The sequence below is a fragment of the Salmo salar genome, chromosome ssa05, assembly GCF_905237065.1.
Source record: "Salmo salar chromosome ssa05, Ssal_v3.1, whole genome shotgun sequence".
Lineage (NCBI taxonomy): Eukaryota > Metazoa > Chordata > Actinopteri > Salmoniformes > Salmonidae > Salmo > Salmo salar.
In genome coordinates this window covers 2,285,349-2,299,967 of record NC_059446.1, presented here as the reverse complement: position 1 = coordinate 2,299,967, position 14,619 = coordinate 2,285,349, and the positions used below count along the sequence as shown (strand labels likewise).

The window sequence follows — 14,619 nt, the reverse complement described above, 5'->3', positions numbered from 1 at the left end:
TACATTAGGGGGCCCCGGAGTTAGCCCTGCTATGGGGGGGTAGCCCACATTAGGGGGCCCCGGGGTTAGCCCTGCTATGGGGGGTTAGCCCTGCCCTGCTATGGGGGGTTAGCCCTGCCCTGCTATTGGGGGGTAAGCCCTACATTAGGGGCCCCGGGGTTAGCCCTGCTATGGGGGGGTTAGCCTGCCCTGCTATGGGGGGTTAGCCCTGCCCTGCTATGGGGGGGTTAGCCCTGCCCTGCTATGGGGGGGTTAGCCCTGCCCTGCTATGGGGGGTTAGCCCAGCCCTGCCATGGGGGTTAGCCCAGCCCTGCTATGGGGGTTAGCCCAGCCCTGCTATGGGGGGTAGCCCTGCTATGGGGGGTAGCCCTGCTATTGGGGGGGTCTGCTGGGGGAGGTAGCCCTGCTATGGGGGGGTAGCCCTGCTATGGGGGTAGCCCTGCTATGGGGGGGGTAAGCCCTACATTAGGGGGGCCCGGGGTTAGCCCTGCTATGGGGGGGTAGCCCTGCTATGGGGGGGTTAGCCCAGCCCTGCTATGGGGGGGTTAGCCCAGCCCTGCTATGGGGGGGTTAGCCCAGCCCTGCTATGGGGGGGTTAGCCCAGCCCTGCTATGGGGGGGTAGCCCTGCTATGGGGGGGTAGCCCTGCTATGGGGGGTAGCCCTGCTATGGGGGGGAGCCCTGCTATGGGGGGGGTTAGCCCTGCTATGGGGGTAGCCCAGCCCTGCTATGGGGGGCGGGGGTAGCCCTGCTATGGGGGGGCCCTGCTGGGGGGGTAGCCCTGCTATGGGGGGGTAGCCCTGCTATGGGGGGAGGTAGCCCTGCTATGGGGGGGGGTAGCCCTGCTATGGGGGGTTAGCCCTGCTATGGGGGGGTAGCCCAGCCCTGCTATGGGGGCGGGGGTAGCCCTGCTATGGGGGAGGAGGTAGCCCTGCTATGGGGGGGGTAGCCCTGCTATGTGGGGGGGTAGCCCTGCTATGGGGGAGGAGGTAGCCCTGCTATAGGGGAGGAGGGGGCCTGCTATAGGGGGGGTAGCCCTGCTATAGTGGGGGGGTAGCCCTGCTATGTGGGGGGGTAGCCCTGCTATGGGGGGTAGCCCTGCTATGTGGGGGGGTAGCCCTGCTATGTGGGGGGTAGCCCTGCTATGGGGGAGGTAGCCCAGCCCTGCTAGGGGGGTAGCCCTGCTATAGGGGAGGAGGTAGCCCTGCTATAGGGGGAGGAGGTAGCCCTGCTATAGGGGGAGGAGGGGGCCCTGCTATGGGGAGGAGGTGGCCCTGCTATAGGGGGGAGGAGGGGCCTGCTATGAGGGGGTAGCCCTGCTATGGGGGGGTAGCCCTGCTATGGGGGGGGGTAGCCCTGCTATGGGGGGTAGCCTTGCTATGGGGGTGGGGTAGCCTTGCTATGGGGGTGGGGTAGCCTTGCTATGGGGGTGGGGTAGCCCTGCTATGGGGGTGGGGTAGCCCTGCTATGGGGGGTGGGGTAGCCCTGCTATGGGGTGGGGTAGCCCTGCTATGGGGGGGTAGCCCTGCTATGGGGGGGGGGAGCCCTGCTATGGGGGGGGGTAGCCCTGCTATGGGGGGTAGCCCTGCTATGGGGGTAGCCCTGCTAGGGGGGTAGCCCTGCTATAGGGGTGGTAGCCCTGCTATGGGGCAGGACTACATAAATAACTCCGAGCCTCATTCATAAACCTACTTTCTGTCCCCGAACACTAAATTATATACAAAATAAATATAAGAGTTTCATCATAAAAACTTGTAAATCAACTGAACTGAATTTCAAATAAAAATCTAAAAACGAGTAGAAAGGAAGAGGAAATCCCAAAACAAAGTTGAATTACAGCGCTGTCTGTTTCCCCCCTCGCCCCGCTGTCTGTTTCCCCCCCCTCGCCCCGCTGTCTGTTTCCCCCCTCGCCCCGCTGTCTGTTCCCCCCCTCGCCCCGCTGTCTGTTTCCCCCCGCCCCGCTGTCTGTTTCCTCGCCCCGCTGTCTGTTTCCCCCCTCGCCCCGCTGTCTGTTTCCCCCCTCGCCCCGCTGTCTGTTTCCCCCCTCGCCCCGCTGTCTGTTTCCCCCCTCGCCCCGCTGTCTGTTTCCCCCCTCGCCCCGCTGTCTGTTTCCCCCCTCGCCCCGCTGTCTGTTTCCCCCCTCGCCCCGCTGTCTGTTTCCCCCCTCGCCCGCTGTCTGTTTCCCCCCTCGCCCCGCTGTCTGTTTCCCCCCTCGCCCCGCTGTCTGTTTCCCCCCTCGCCCGCTGTCTGTTTCCCCCTCGCCCCGCTGTCTGTTTCCCCCCTCGCCCCGCTGTCTGTTTCCCCCCTCGCCCCGCTGTCTGTTTCCCCCCCTCGCCCCGCTGTCTGTTTCCCCCCTCGCCCCGCTGTCTGTTTCCCCCCTCGCCCGCTGTCTGTTTCCCCCCCGCTGTCTGTTTCCCCCCCCTCGCCCCGCTGTCTGTTTCCCCCCTCGCCCGCTGTCTGTTTCCCCCTCGCCCGCTGTCTGTTTCCCCCCTCGCCCCGCTGTCTGTTTCCCCCTCGCCCCGCTGTCTGTTTCCCCCCTCGCCCCGCTGTCTGTTTCCCCCCTCGCCCGCTGTCTGTTTCCCCCCTCGCCCCGCTGTCTGTTTCCCCCCTCGCCCCGCTGTCTGTTTCCCCCCTCGCCCCGCTGTCTGTTTCCCCCCTCGCCCCGCTGTCTGTTTCCCCCCTCGCCCCGCTGTCTGTTTCCCCCCCTCGCCCGCTGTCTGTTTCCCCCCCCTCGCCCCGCTGTCTGTTCCCCCCTCGCCCGCTGTCTGTTCCCCCCCTCGCCCGCTGTCTGTTTCCCCCCCTCGCCCGCTGTCTGTTTCCCCCCTCGCCCCGCTGTCTGTTTCCCCCCTCGCCCCGCTGTCTGTTTCCCCCCCTCGCCCCGCTGTCTGTTTCCCCCCTCGCCCCGCTGTCTGTTTCCCCCCTCGCCCCGCTGTCTGTTTCCCCCCTCGCCCCGCTGTCTGTTTCCCCCCTCGCCCGCTGTCTGTTTCCCCCTCGCCCCGCTGTCTGTTTCCCCCTCGCCCCGCTGTCTGTTTCCCCTCGCCCCGCTGTCTGTTTCCCCTCGCCCGCTGTCTGTTCCCCCCTCGCCCCGCTGTCTGTTCCCCCTCGCCCCGCTGTCTGTTCCCCCCTCGCCCCGCTGTCTGTTCCCCCCCTCGCCCGCTGTCTGTTCCCCCCCTCGCCCCGCTGTCTGTTCCCCCCCTCGCCCCGCTGTCTGTTTCCCCCCTCGCCCCGCTGTCTGTTCCCCCCTCGCCCCGCTGTCTGTTTCCCCCCTCGCCCGCTGTCTGTTTCCCCCCTCGCCCCGCTGTCTGTTTCCCCCTCGCCCCGCTGTCTGTTTCCCCCCTCGCCCCGCTGTCTGTTTCCCCCTCGCCCCGCTGTCTGTTTCCCCGCCCGCTGTCTGTTTCCCCCCGCGGCCCGCTGTCTGTTTCCCCCCTCGCCCCGCTGTCTGTTTCCCCCCCGCCCGCTGTCTGTTTCCCCCCTCGCCCCGCTGTCTGTTTCCCCCCTCGCCCGCTGTCTGTTTCCCCTCGCCCGCTGTCTGTTTCCCCCCTCGCCCCGCTGTCTGTTTCCCCCTCGCCCGCTGTCTGTTTCCCCCTCGCCCGCTGTCTGTTTCCCCCCTCGCCCCGCTGTCTGTTTCCCCCCTCGCCCCGCTGTCTGTTTCCCCCTCGCCCCGCTGTCTGTTTCCCCCCTCGCCCCGCTGTCTGTTTCCCCCCCTCGCCCCGCTGTCTGTTTCCCCCCTCGCCCGCTGTCTGTTTCCCCCCTCGCCCCGCTGTCTGTTTCCCCTCGCCCGCTGTCTGTTTCCCCCTCGCCCCGCTGTCTGTTTCCCCTCGCCCCGCTGTCTGTTTCCCCCCCTCGCCCCGCTGTCTGTTTCCCCCCTCGCCCCGCTGTCTGTTTCCCCCCTCGCCCGCTGTCTGTTTCCCCCCTCGCCCCGCTGTCTGTTTCCCCCCCTCGCCCCGCTGTCTGTTTCCCCCCTCGCCCGCTGTCTGTTTCCCCCCTCGCCCCGCTGTCTGTTTCCCCCCCTCGCCCCGCTGTCTGTTTCCCCCTCGCCCCGCTGTCTGTTTCCCCCCCCTCGCCCCGCTGTCTGTTCCCCCCCGCCCCGCTGTCTGTTCCCCCCTCGCCCCGCTGTCTGTTCCCCCCTCGCCCCGCTGTCTGTTTCCCCCCCCGCCCGCTGTCTGTTTCCCCCCTCGCCCGCTGTCTGTTTCCCCCCTCGCCCCGCTGTCTGTTCCCCCCTCGCCCCGCTGTCTGTTTCCCCCCTCGCCCCGCTGTCTGTTTCCCCCCCTCGCCCGCTGTCTGTTTCCCGCCCGCTGTCTGTTTCCCCCCTCGCCCGCTGTCTGTTTCCCCCCCCTCGCCCGCTGTCTGTTTCCCCCTCGCCCCGCTGTCTGTTTCCCCCTCGCCCGCTGTCTGTTTCCCCTCGCCCCGCTGTCTGTTCCCCCTCGCCCCGCTGTCTGTTTCCCCCCTCGCCCCGCTGTCTGTTTCCCCCCCTCGCCCCGCTGTCTGTTTCCCCCCTCGCCCCGCTGTCTGTTCCCCCCTCGCCCCGCTGTCTGTTCCCCCCCCTCGCCCGCTGTCTGTTTCCCCCCCCGCTGTCTGTTCCCCCCTCGCCCGCTGTCTGTTCCCCCGCCCCGCTGTCTGTTTCCCCCCTCGCCCCGCTGTCTGTTTCCCCCCTCGCCCCGCTGTCTGTTTCCCCCCTCGCCCCGCTGTCTGTTTCCCCCCGCCCCGCTGTCTGTTTCCCCCTCGCCCGCTGTCTGTTTCCCCCCTCGCCCCGCTGTCTGTTTCCCCCCTCGCCCCGCTGTCTGTTTCCCCCCTTCGCCCGCTGTCTGTTTCCCCCCTCGCCCGCTGTCTGTTTCCCCCCTCGCCCCGCTGTCTGTTTCCCCCCTCGCCCCGCTGTCTGTTTCCCCCTCGCCCGCTGTCTGTTTCCCCCTCGCCCCGCTGTCTGTTTCCCCCCCGCCCCGCTGTCTGTTTCCCCCCTCGCCCCGCTGTCTGTTTCCCCCCCTCGCCCCGCTGTCTGTTTCCCCCCTCGCCCCGCTGTCTGTTTCCCTCGCCCCGCTGTCTGTTTCCCTCGCCCCGCTGTCTGTTTCCCTCGCCCCGCTGTCTGTTTCCCTCGCCCCGCTGTCTGTTTCCCCCCTCGCCCCGCTGTCTGTTTCCCCCCCTCGCCCGCTGTCTGTTTCCCCCCTCGCCCCGCTGTCTGTTTCCCCCTCGCCCGCTGTCTGTTTCCCCCCCTCGCCCGCTGTCTGTTTCCCCCCTCGCCCCGCTGTCTGTTTCCCCACCTCGCCCCGCTGTCTGTTTCCCCCCTCGCCCCGCTGTCTGTTCCCCCCTCGCCCCGCTGTCTGTTTCCCCCCTCGCCCCGCTGTCTGTTCCCCCCTCGCCCCGCTGTCTGTTCCCCCCCTCGCCCGCTGTCTGTTTCCCCCCTCGCCCCGCTGTCTGTTCCCCCCTCGCCCCGCTGTCTGTTCCCCCCTCGCCCCGCTGTCTGTTTCCCCTCGCCCCGCTGTCTGTTTCCCCTCGCCCCGCTGTCTGTTTCCCCCTCGCCCCGCTGTCTGTCCCCGCTGTCTGTTTCCCCTCGCCCGCTGTCTGTTTCCCCCCTCGCCCCGCTGTCTGTTTCCCCCCTCGCCCCCGCTGTATTGTTGTTACGGCTGTATTTGTTGTTACGGCTCTCTGATTTGTTCTGGTGTTGATATGAGTGTGAGGGAGTGGTACCAGCTGCAGCTGGACCGGTCTTTCATACCCACCACACGTTCTCCTTCTCTCACGCACCTCTCTGTCTCGCTCTGTCTCTCTCGCTCTGTCTCTCTCGCTCTGTCTCTCTCGCTCTGTCTCTCTCGCTCTGTCTCTCTCGCTCTGTCTCTCTCGCTCTGTCTGTCTCTCTCGCTCTGTCTCTCTCGCTCTGTCTCTCTCGCTCTGTCTCTCTCGCTCTGTCTCTCTCGCTCTGTCTCTCTCGCTCTGTCTCTCTCGCTCTGTCTCTCTGGGCAGGTGCGGGGAACGTGGTGGAGGGGGGTCGGGGCCGAGCCGGGACCAAGCTCTTCCAGGATTTCCAGATGCTCAGCAGAATCTGGACCCATCCCTGGTGCCTGCAGCTGGACTACATCAGCAAGGAAAACAAGGTACACACACTTTTCTGATTTGTTTCCCCCTCGCCCCGCTGTCTGTTTCCCCCCCCCTCGCCCCGCTGTCTGTTTCCCCCCCCCTCGCCCCGCTGTCTGTTTCCCCCCCCCTCGCCCCGCTGTCTGTTTCCCCCTCGCCCGGCTGTCTGTTTCCCCCCTCGCCCCGCTGTCTGTTTCCCCCCCTCGCCCCGCTGTCTGTTTCCCCCCTCGCCCGCTGTCTGTTTCCCCCCTCGCCCCGCTGTCGGTTTCCCCCCTCGCCCCGCTGTCTGTTTCCCCCTCGCCCCGCTGTCTGTTTCCCCCCTCGCCCCGCTGTCTGTTTCCCCCCTCGCCCCCGCTGTCTGTTTCCCCCTCGCCCCGCTGTCTGTTTCCCCCCCTCGCCCCGCTGTCTGTTCCCCCCCTCGCCCCGCTGTCTGTTTCCCCCCTCGCCCCGCTGTCTGTTTCCCCCCGCCCGCTGTCTGTTTCCCCCCTCGCCCGCTGTCTGTTTCCCCCCTCGCCCCGCTGTCTGTTTCCCGCCCGCTGTCTGTTTCCCCCGCTGTCTGTTTCCCCCCGCTGTCTGTTTCCCCCGCTGTCTGTTTCCCCCGCTGTCTGTTTCCCCCCCGCTGTCTGTTTCGCTGTCTGTTTCCCCCCGCTGTCTGTTTCCCCCCGCTGTCTGTTTCCCCCCGCTGTCTGTTTCCCCCCGCTGTCTGTTTCCCCCGCTGTCTGTTTCCCCCCGCCCGCTGTCTGTTTCCCCCCTCGCCCCGCTGTCTGTTTCCCCCCTCGCCCCGCTGTCTGTTTCCCCCCTCGCCCGCTGTCTGTTTCCCCCCTCGCCCCGCTGTCTGTTTCCCCCTCGCCCCGCTGTCTGTTTCCCCCCTCGCCCGCTGTCTGTTTCCCCCTCGCCCGCTGTCTGTTTCCCCCTCGCCCGCTGTCTGTTTCCCCCTCGCCCCGCTGTCTGTTTCCCCGCTGTCTGTTTCCCCCCGCTGTCTGTTTCCCCCGCTGTCTGTTTCCCCCGCTGTCTGTTTCCCCCCGCTGTCTGTTTCCCCGCTGTCTGTTTCCCCGCTGTCTGTTTCCCCCCGCTGTCTGTTTCCCCGCTGTCTGTTTCCCCCCGCTGTCTGTTTCCCCCGCTGTCTGTTTCCCCCCGCTGTCTGTTTCCCCCCCGCTGTCTGTTTCCCCCCCGCTGTCTGTTTCCCCCGCTGTCTGTTTCCCCCCTCGCCCCGCTCTGTCCCCCCCTCGCCCCGCCAGGTTCCTTGGTTCCAATTGAACATTCTGGGCCGGCTTGTAGCTTTGAGGTCTTTGTACTTGTTTTGTGTTTTAGGGGTTCCGACTGTGTTTTAGGGGTTCCTCATGTGTTTTAGGGGTTCCTCCTGTGTTTTAGGGGTTCTGACTGGGTCTTGTGTTTTAGGGGTTCTGACTGGGTCTTGTGTTTTAAGGGTTCTGACTGGGTTTTAGGGGTTCTGAGGGGGTCTGACTGGGTCTTGTGTTTTAGGGGTTCTGAGGGGTTCTGACTGGGTCTTGTGTTTTAGGGGTTCTGAGGGGTTCTGACTGGGTCTTGTGTTTTAGGGGTTCTGAGGGGGTCTGACTGGGTCTTGTGTTTTAGGGGTTCTGACTGGGTCTTGTGTTTTAGGGGTTCTGAGGGGTTCTGACTGGGTCTTGTGTTTTAGGGGTTCTGACTGGGTCTTGTGTTTTAGGGGGTCTGAGGGGGTGTTGTGTTTTAGGGGTTCTGAGGGTTTCTGACTGGGTCTTGTGTTTTAGGGGTTCTGACTGGGTTTTAGGGGTTCTGAGGGTTTCTGACTGGGTTTTAGGGGTTCTGACTGGGTCTTGTGTTTTAGGGGTACTTTGACGAGGACAGCATGGAGGAGTTCATCGCCTCGGAGACCGAGGAATCTTCCATGAGCATGACCTCTGAAGACGAGAAACAGAAAAAGTAACCACTCCCAACACATCTACTATATCAGAGAGATTCACATCTACTATATCAGAGATTCACATCTACTATATCAGAGGGATTCACATCTACTATATCAGAGGGATTCACATCTACTATATCAGAGGGATTCCCAACACATCTACTATATCAGAGAGATTCACATCTACTATATCAGAGGGATTCACATCACATCTACTATATCAGAGGGATTCACATCTACTATATCAGAGGGATTCACATCTACTATATCAGAGAGATTCCCATCACATCTACTATATCAGAGGGATTCACATCTACTATATCAGAGGGATTCACATCTACTATATCAGAGAGATTCCCATCACATCTACTATATCAGAGGGATTCACATCTACTATATCAGAGAGATTTACATCTACTATATCAGAGGGATTCACATCTACTATATCAGAGGGATTCACATCTACTATATCAGAGGGATTCCCATCATCTACTATATCAGAGGGATTCACATCTACTATATCAGAGGGATTCACATCACATCTACTATATCAGAGAGATTCACATCTACTATATCAGAGGGATTCCCATCACATCTACTATATCAGAGAGATTTACATCTACTATATCAGAGGGATTCACATCTACTATATCAGAGGGATTCACATCTACTATATCAGAGGGATTCCCATCATCTACTATATCAGAGGGATTCACATCTACTATATCAGAGGGATTCACATCACATCTACTATATCAGAGAGATTCACATCTACTATATCAGAGGGATTCCCATCACATCTACTATATCAGAGGGATTCACATCTACTATATCAGAGGGATTCCCAACACATCTACTATATCAGAGGGATTCCCATCACATCTACTATATCAGAGGGATTCCCATCACATCTACTATATCAGAGGGATTCCCATCACATCTACTATATCAGAGGGATTCACATCACATCTACTATATCAGAGGGATTCACATCTACTATATCAGAGGGATTCCCAACACATCTACTATATCAGAGGGATTCACATCTACTATATCAGAGAGATTCACATCTACTATATCAGAGAGATTCACATCTACTATATCAGAGGGATTCACATCTACTATATCAGAGAGATTCCCAACACATCTACTATATCAGAGGGATTCACATCTACTATATCAGAGAGATTCACATCTACTATATCAGAGGGATTCACATCTACTATATCAGAGGGATTCACATCTACTATATCAGAGGGATTCCCAACACATCTACTATATCAGAGGGATTCACATCTACTATATCAGAGGGATTCCCATCACATCTACTATATCAGAGGGATTCACATCACATCTACTATATCAGAGGGATTCACATCACATCTACTATATCAGAGGGATTCACATCTACTATATCAGAGAGATTCACATCTACTATATCAGAGAGATTCACATCTACTATATCAGAGAGATTCCCAACACATCTACTATATCAGAGGGATTCACATCTACTATATCAGAGAGATTCACATCTACTATATCAGAGGGATTCACATCTACTATATCAGAGGGATTCACATCTACTATATCAGAGAGATTCCCAACACATCTACTATATCAGAGGGATTCACATCTACTATATCAGAGAGATTCACATCTACTATATCAGAGGGATTCACATCTACTATATCAGAGGGATTCCCAACACATCTACTATATCAGAGGGATTCACATCTACTATATCAGAGGGATTCCCATCACATCTACTATATCAGAGGGATTCACATCACATCTACTATATCAGAGGGATTCACATCACATCTACTATATCAGAGGGATTCACATCTACTATATCAGAGAGATTCACATCTACTATATCAGAGAGATTCACATCTACTATATCAGAGAGATTCCCAACACATCTACTATATCAGAGGGATTCACATCTACTATATCAGAGAGATTCACATCTACTATATCAGAGGGATTCCCATCACATCTACTATATCAGAGGGATTCACATCTACTATATCAGAGAGATTCACATCTACTATATCAGAGGGATTCACATCTACTATATCAGAGAGATTCACATCTACTATATCAGAGGGATTCCCAACACATCTACTATATCAGAGGGATTCACATCTACTATATCAGAGAGATTCACATCTACTATATCAGAGGGATTCACATCTACTATATCAGAGAGATTCACATCTACTATATCAGAGAGATTCCCAACACATCTACTATATCAGAGGGATTCACATCTACTATATCAGAGGGATTCCCAACACATCTACTATATCAGAGGGATTCCCATCACATCTACTATATCAGAGGGATTCCCATCACATCTACTATATCAGAGAGATTCACATCTACTATATCAGAGGGATTCACATCTACTATATCAGAGAGATTCACATCTACTATATCAGAGAGATTCACATCTACTATATCAGAGGGATTCCCAACACATCTACTATATCAGAGGGATTCACATCTACTATATCAGAGAGATTCACATCTACTATATCAGAGATTCACATCTACTATATCAGAGGGATTCCCATCACATCTACTATATCAGAGAGATTCACATCTACTATATCAGAGAGATTCCCATCACATCTACTATATCAGAGGGATTCACATCTACTATATCAGAGGGATTCCCAACACATCTACTATATCAGAGAGATTCACATCTACTATATCAGAGAGATTCCCATCACATCTACTATATCAGAGGGATTCACATCTACTATATCAGAGGGATTCCCATCACATCTACTATATCAGAGGGATTCCCATCACATCTACTATATCAGAGAGATTCACATCTACTATATCAGAGGGATTCACATCACATCTACTATATCAGAGGGATTCACATCTACTATATCAGAGGGATTCACATCTACTATATCAGAGGGATTCCCAACACATCTACTATATCAGAGGGATTCACATCTACTATATCAGAGGGATTCACATCTACTATATCAGAGAGATTCCCATCTACTATATCAGAGGGATTCACATCTACTATATCAGAGGGATTCACATCTACTATATCAGAGAGATTCACATCACATCTACTATATCAGAGGGATTCCCATCACATCTACTATATCAGAGAGATTCACATCTACTATATCAGAGGGATTCACATCTACTATATCAGAGAGATTCACATCTACTATATCAGAGAGATTCACATCTACTATATCAGAGGGATTCACATCTACTATATCAGAGGGATTCCCATCTACTATATCAGAGGGATTCACATCTACTATATCAGAGGGATTCCCAACACATCTACTATATCAGAGAGATTCCCATCACATCTACTATATCAGAGAGATTCACATCTACTATATCAGAGAGATTCACATCTACTATATCAGAGAGATTCACATCTACTATATCAGAGAGATTCACATCTACTATATCAGAGGGATTCACATCTACTATATCAGAGGGATTCACATCTACTATATCAGAGGGATTCCCAACACATCTACTATATCAGAGGGATTCACATCTACTATATCAGAGGGATTCCCATCACATCTACTATATCAGAGGGATTCACATCACATCTACTATATCAGAGAGATTCCCAACACATCTACTATATCAGAGAGATTCCCATCACATCTACTATATCAGAGGGATTCACATCTACTATATCAGAGGGATTCACATCTACTATATCAGAGGGATTCACATCTACTATATCAGAGGGATTCACATCACATCTACTATATCAGAGAGATTCCCAACACATCTACTATATCAGAGAGATTCCCATCACATCTACTATATCAGAGAGATTCCCATCTACTATATCAGAGGGATTCACATCTACTATATCAGAGGGATTCACATCTACTATATCAGAGGGATTCACATCTACTATATCAGAGGGATTCACATCTACTATATCAGAGGGATTCACATCTACTATATCAGAGAGATTCCCATCACATCTACTATATCAGAGGGATTCACATCTACTATATCAGAGGGATTCACATCTACTATATCAGAGGGATTCACATCTACTATATCAGAGGGATTCACATCTACTATATCAGAGGGATTCACATCTACTATATCAGAGGGATTCACATCTACTATATCAGAGAGATTCCCATCACATCTACTATATCAGAGGGATTCACATCTACTATATCAGAGGGATTCACATCTACTATATCAGAGGGATTCACATCTACTATATCAGAGAGATTCACATCTACTATATCAGAGGGATTCACATCTACTATATCAGAGGGATTCCCAACACATCTACTATATCAGAGAGATTCACATCTACTATATCAGAGGGATTCCCATCACATCTACTATATCAGAGGGATTCACATCTACTATATCAGAGAGATTCACATCTACTATATCAGAGGGATTCCCATCACATCTACTATATCAGAGGGATTCACATCTACTATATCAGAGGGATTCACATCTACTATATCAGAGGGATTCACATCTACTATATCAGAGGGATTCACATCTACTATATCAGAGGGATTCCCAACACATCTACTATATCAGAGAGATTCACATCTACTATATCAGAGGGATTCACATCTACTATATCAGAGGGATTCACATCTACTATATCAGAGGGATTCACATCTACTATATCAGAGGGATTCACATCTACTATATCAGAGGGATTCCCAACACATCTACTATATCAGAGGGATTCCCATCACATCTACTATATCAGAGGGATTCACATCTACTATATCAGAGGGATTCACATCTACTATATCAGAGGGATTCACATCTACTATATCAGAGGGATTCACATCTACTATATCAGAGGGATTCACATCACATCTACTATATCAGAGGGATTCACATCTACTATATCAGAGGGATTCACATCTACTATATCAGAGGGATTCACATCTACTATATCAGAGGGATTCACATCTACTATATCAGAGGGATTCCCATCACATCTACTATATCAGAGGGATTCACATCTACTATATCAGAGGGATTCACATCTACTATATCAGAGGGATTCACATCTACTATATCAGAGAGATTCCCATCACATCTACTATATCAGAGGGATTCCCAACACATCTACTATATCAGAGAGATTCACATCTACTATATCAGAGAGATTCACATCTACTATATCAGAGGGATTCCCATCTACTATATCAGAGGGATTCACATCTACTATATCAGAGGGATTCACATCTACTATATCAGAGGGATTCACATCTACTATATCAGAGGGATTCACATCTACTATATCAGAGGGATTCACATCTACTATATCAGAGGGATTCACATCTACTATATCAGAGGGATTCACATCTACTATATCAGAGGGATTCACATCTACTATATCAGAGGGATTCACATCTACTATATCAGAGGGATTCACATCTACTATATCAGAGGGATTCCCATCACATCTACTATATCAGAGGGATTCACATCTACTATATCAGAGGGATTCACATCTACTATATCAGAGGGATTCACATCTACTATATCAGAGGGATTCCCATCACATCTACTATATCAGAGGGATTCACATCTACTATATCAGAGAGATTCACATCACATCTACTATATCAGAGGGATTCACATCACATCTACTATATCAGAGGGATTCCCATCACATCTACTATATCAGAGAGATTCACATCACATCTACTATATCAGAGGGATTCACATCTACTATATCAGAGGGATTCCCAACACATCTACTATATCAGAGGGATTCCCAACACATCTACTATATCAGAGGGATTCACATCTACTATATCAGAGAGATTCACATCTACTATATCAGAGGGATTCACATCTACTATATCAGAGGGATTCACATCACATCTACTATATCAGAGGGATTCACATCTACTATATCAGAGGGATTCACATCACATCTACTATATCAGAGGGATTCACATCTACTATATCAGAGGGATTCACATCTACTATATCAGAGGGATTCACATCTACTATATCAGAGGGATTCCCAACACATCTACTATATCAGAGAGATTCACATCTACTATATCAGAGGGATTCACATCTACTATATCAGAGAGATTCCCATCTACTATATCAGAGGGATTCACATCTACTATATCAGAGGGATTCACATCTACTATATCAGAGAGATTCCCTCTGGCTGTCTATATATATATATATATCTCTGTACTGCTCTGCCCCCCCCGCAGGAAGAGGAAGCGGGGAAAGGCTCGGAAGAAGGACAGTGACTCAGACAGCGATGCTCTGGAGGTGATAAAGGAGTGGAACACCAGTTCTCGAGGTGGAGACCCTTCCAGTCGCAACCGGGCCGAGCCAGAAGAGGAAGGTATAGATGTACAATTATAGAACCTGTAGATTTGTTACCCGACTAGAGGTGTGTGTGTGTAATGTTGTGGTGTACATTAAAACATATTATAGAAAGTTATGGTGTAGAAAAGTATGTCAGTGTTGAAGTAAGGTTTGCTCTGTTACAACAGATGGTATGTTACAATTTTTCTTCCACTTTGACGAAATGTTTTGTGTAGATTATTGACACACGACAAAAACAGACAATTTTTTTAAATACATTTTAAATCCCACTTTGTA

At 53.2% G+C, this 14,619-nt stretch overlaps 1 protein-coding gene across 1 annotated transcript in view; it reads left to right on the top strand.

Moving 5' to 3' along the window:
* The window catches only part of LOC106604099 (transcriptional regulator ATRX), a 115,636-nt gene that overhangs the window by 67,840 nt on the left and 33,177 nt on the right, over nucleotides 1–14,619 (top strand). Inside the window, exons 25-27 of the mRNA XM_045719390.1 lie at nucleotides 5,955–6,085; nucleotides 7,891–7,985; nucleotides 14,223–14,359. Of these exons, the coding sequence (XP_045575346.1) occupies nucleotides 5,955–6,085; nucleotides 7,891–7,985; nucleotides 14,223–14,359 (363 nt within the window). The remainder of the gene's footprint in view (nucleotides 1–5,954; nucleotides 6,086–7,890; nucleotides 7,986–14,222; nucleotides 14,360–14,619) is intronic.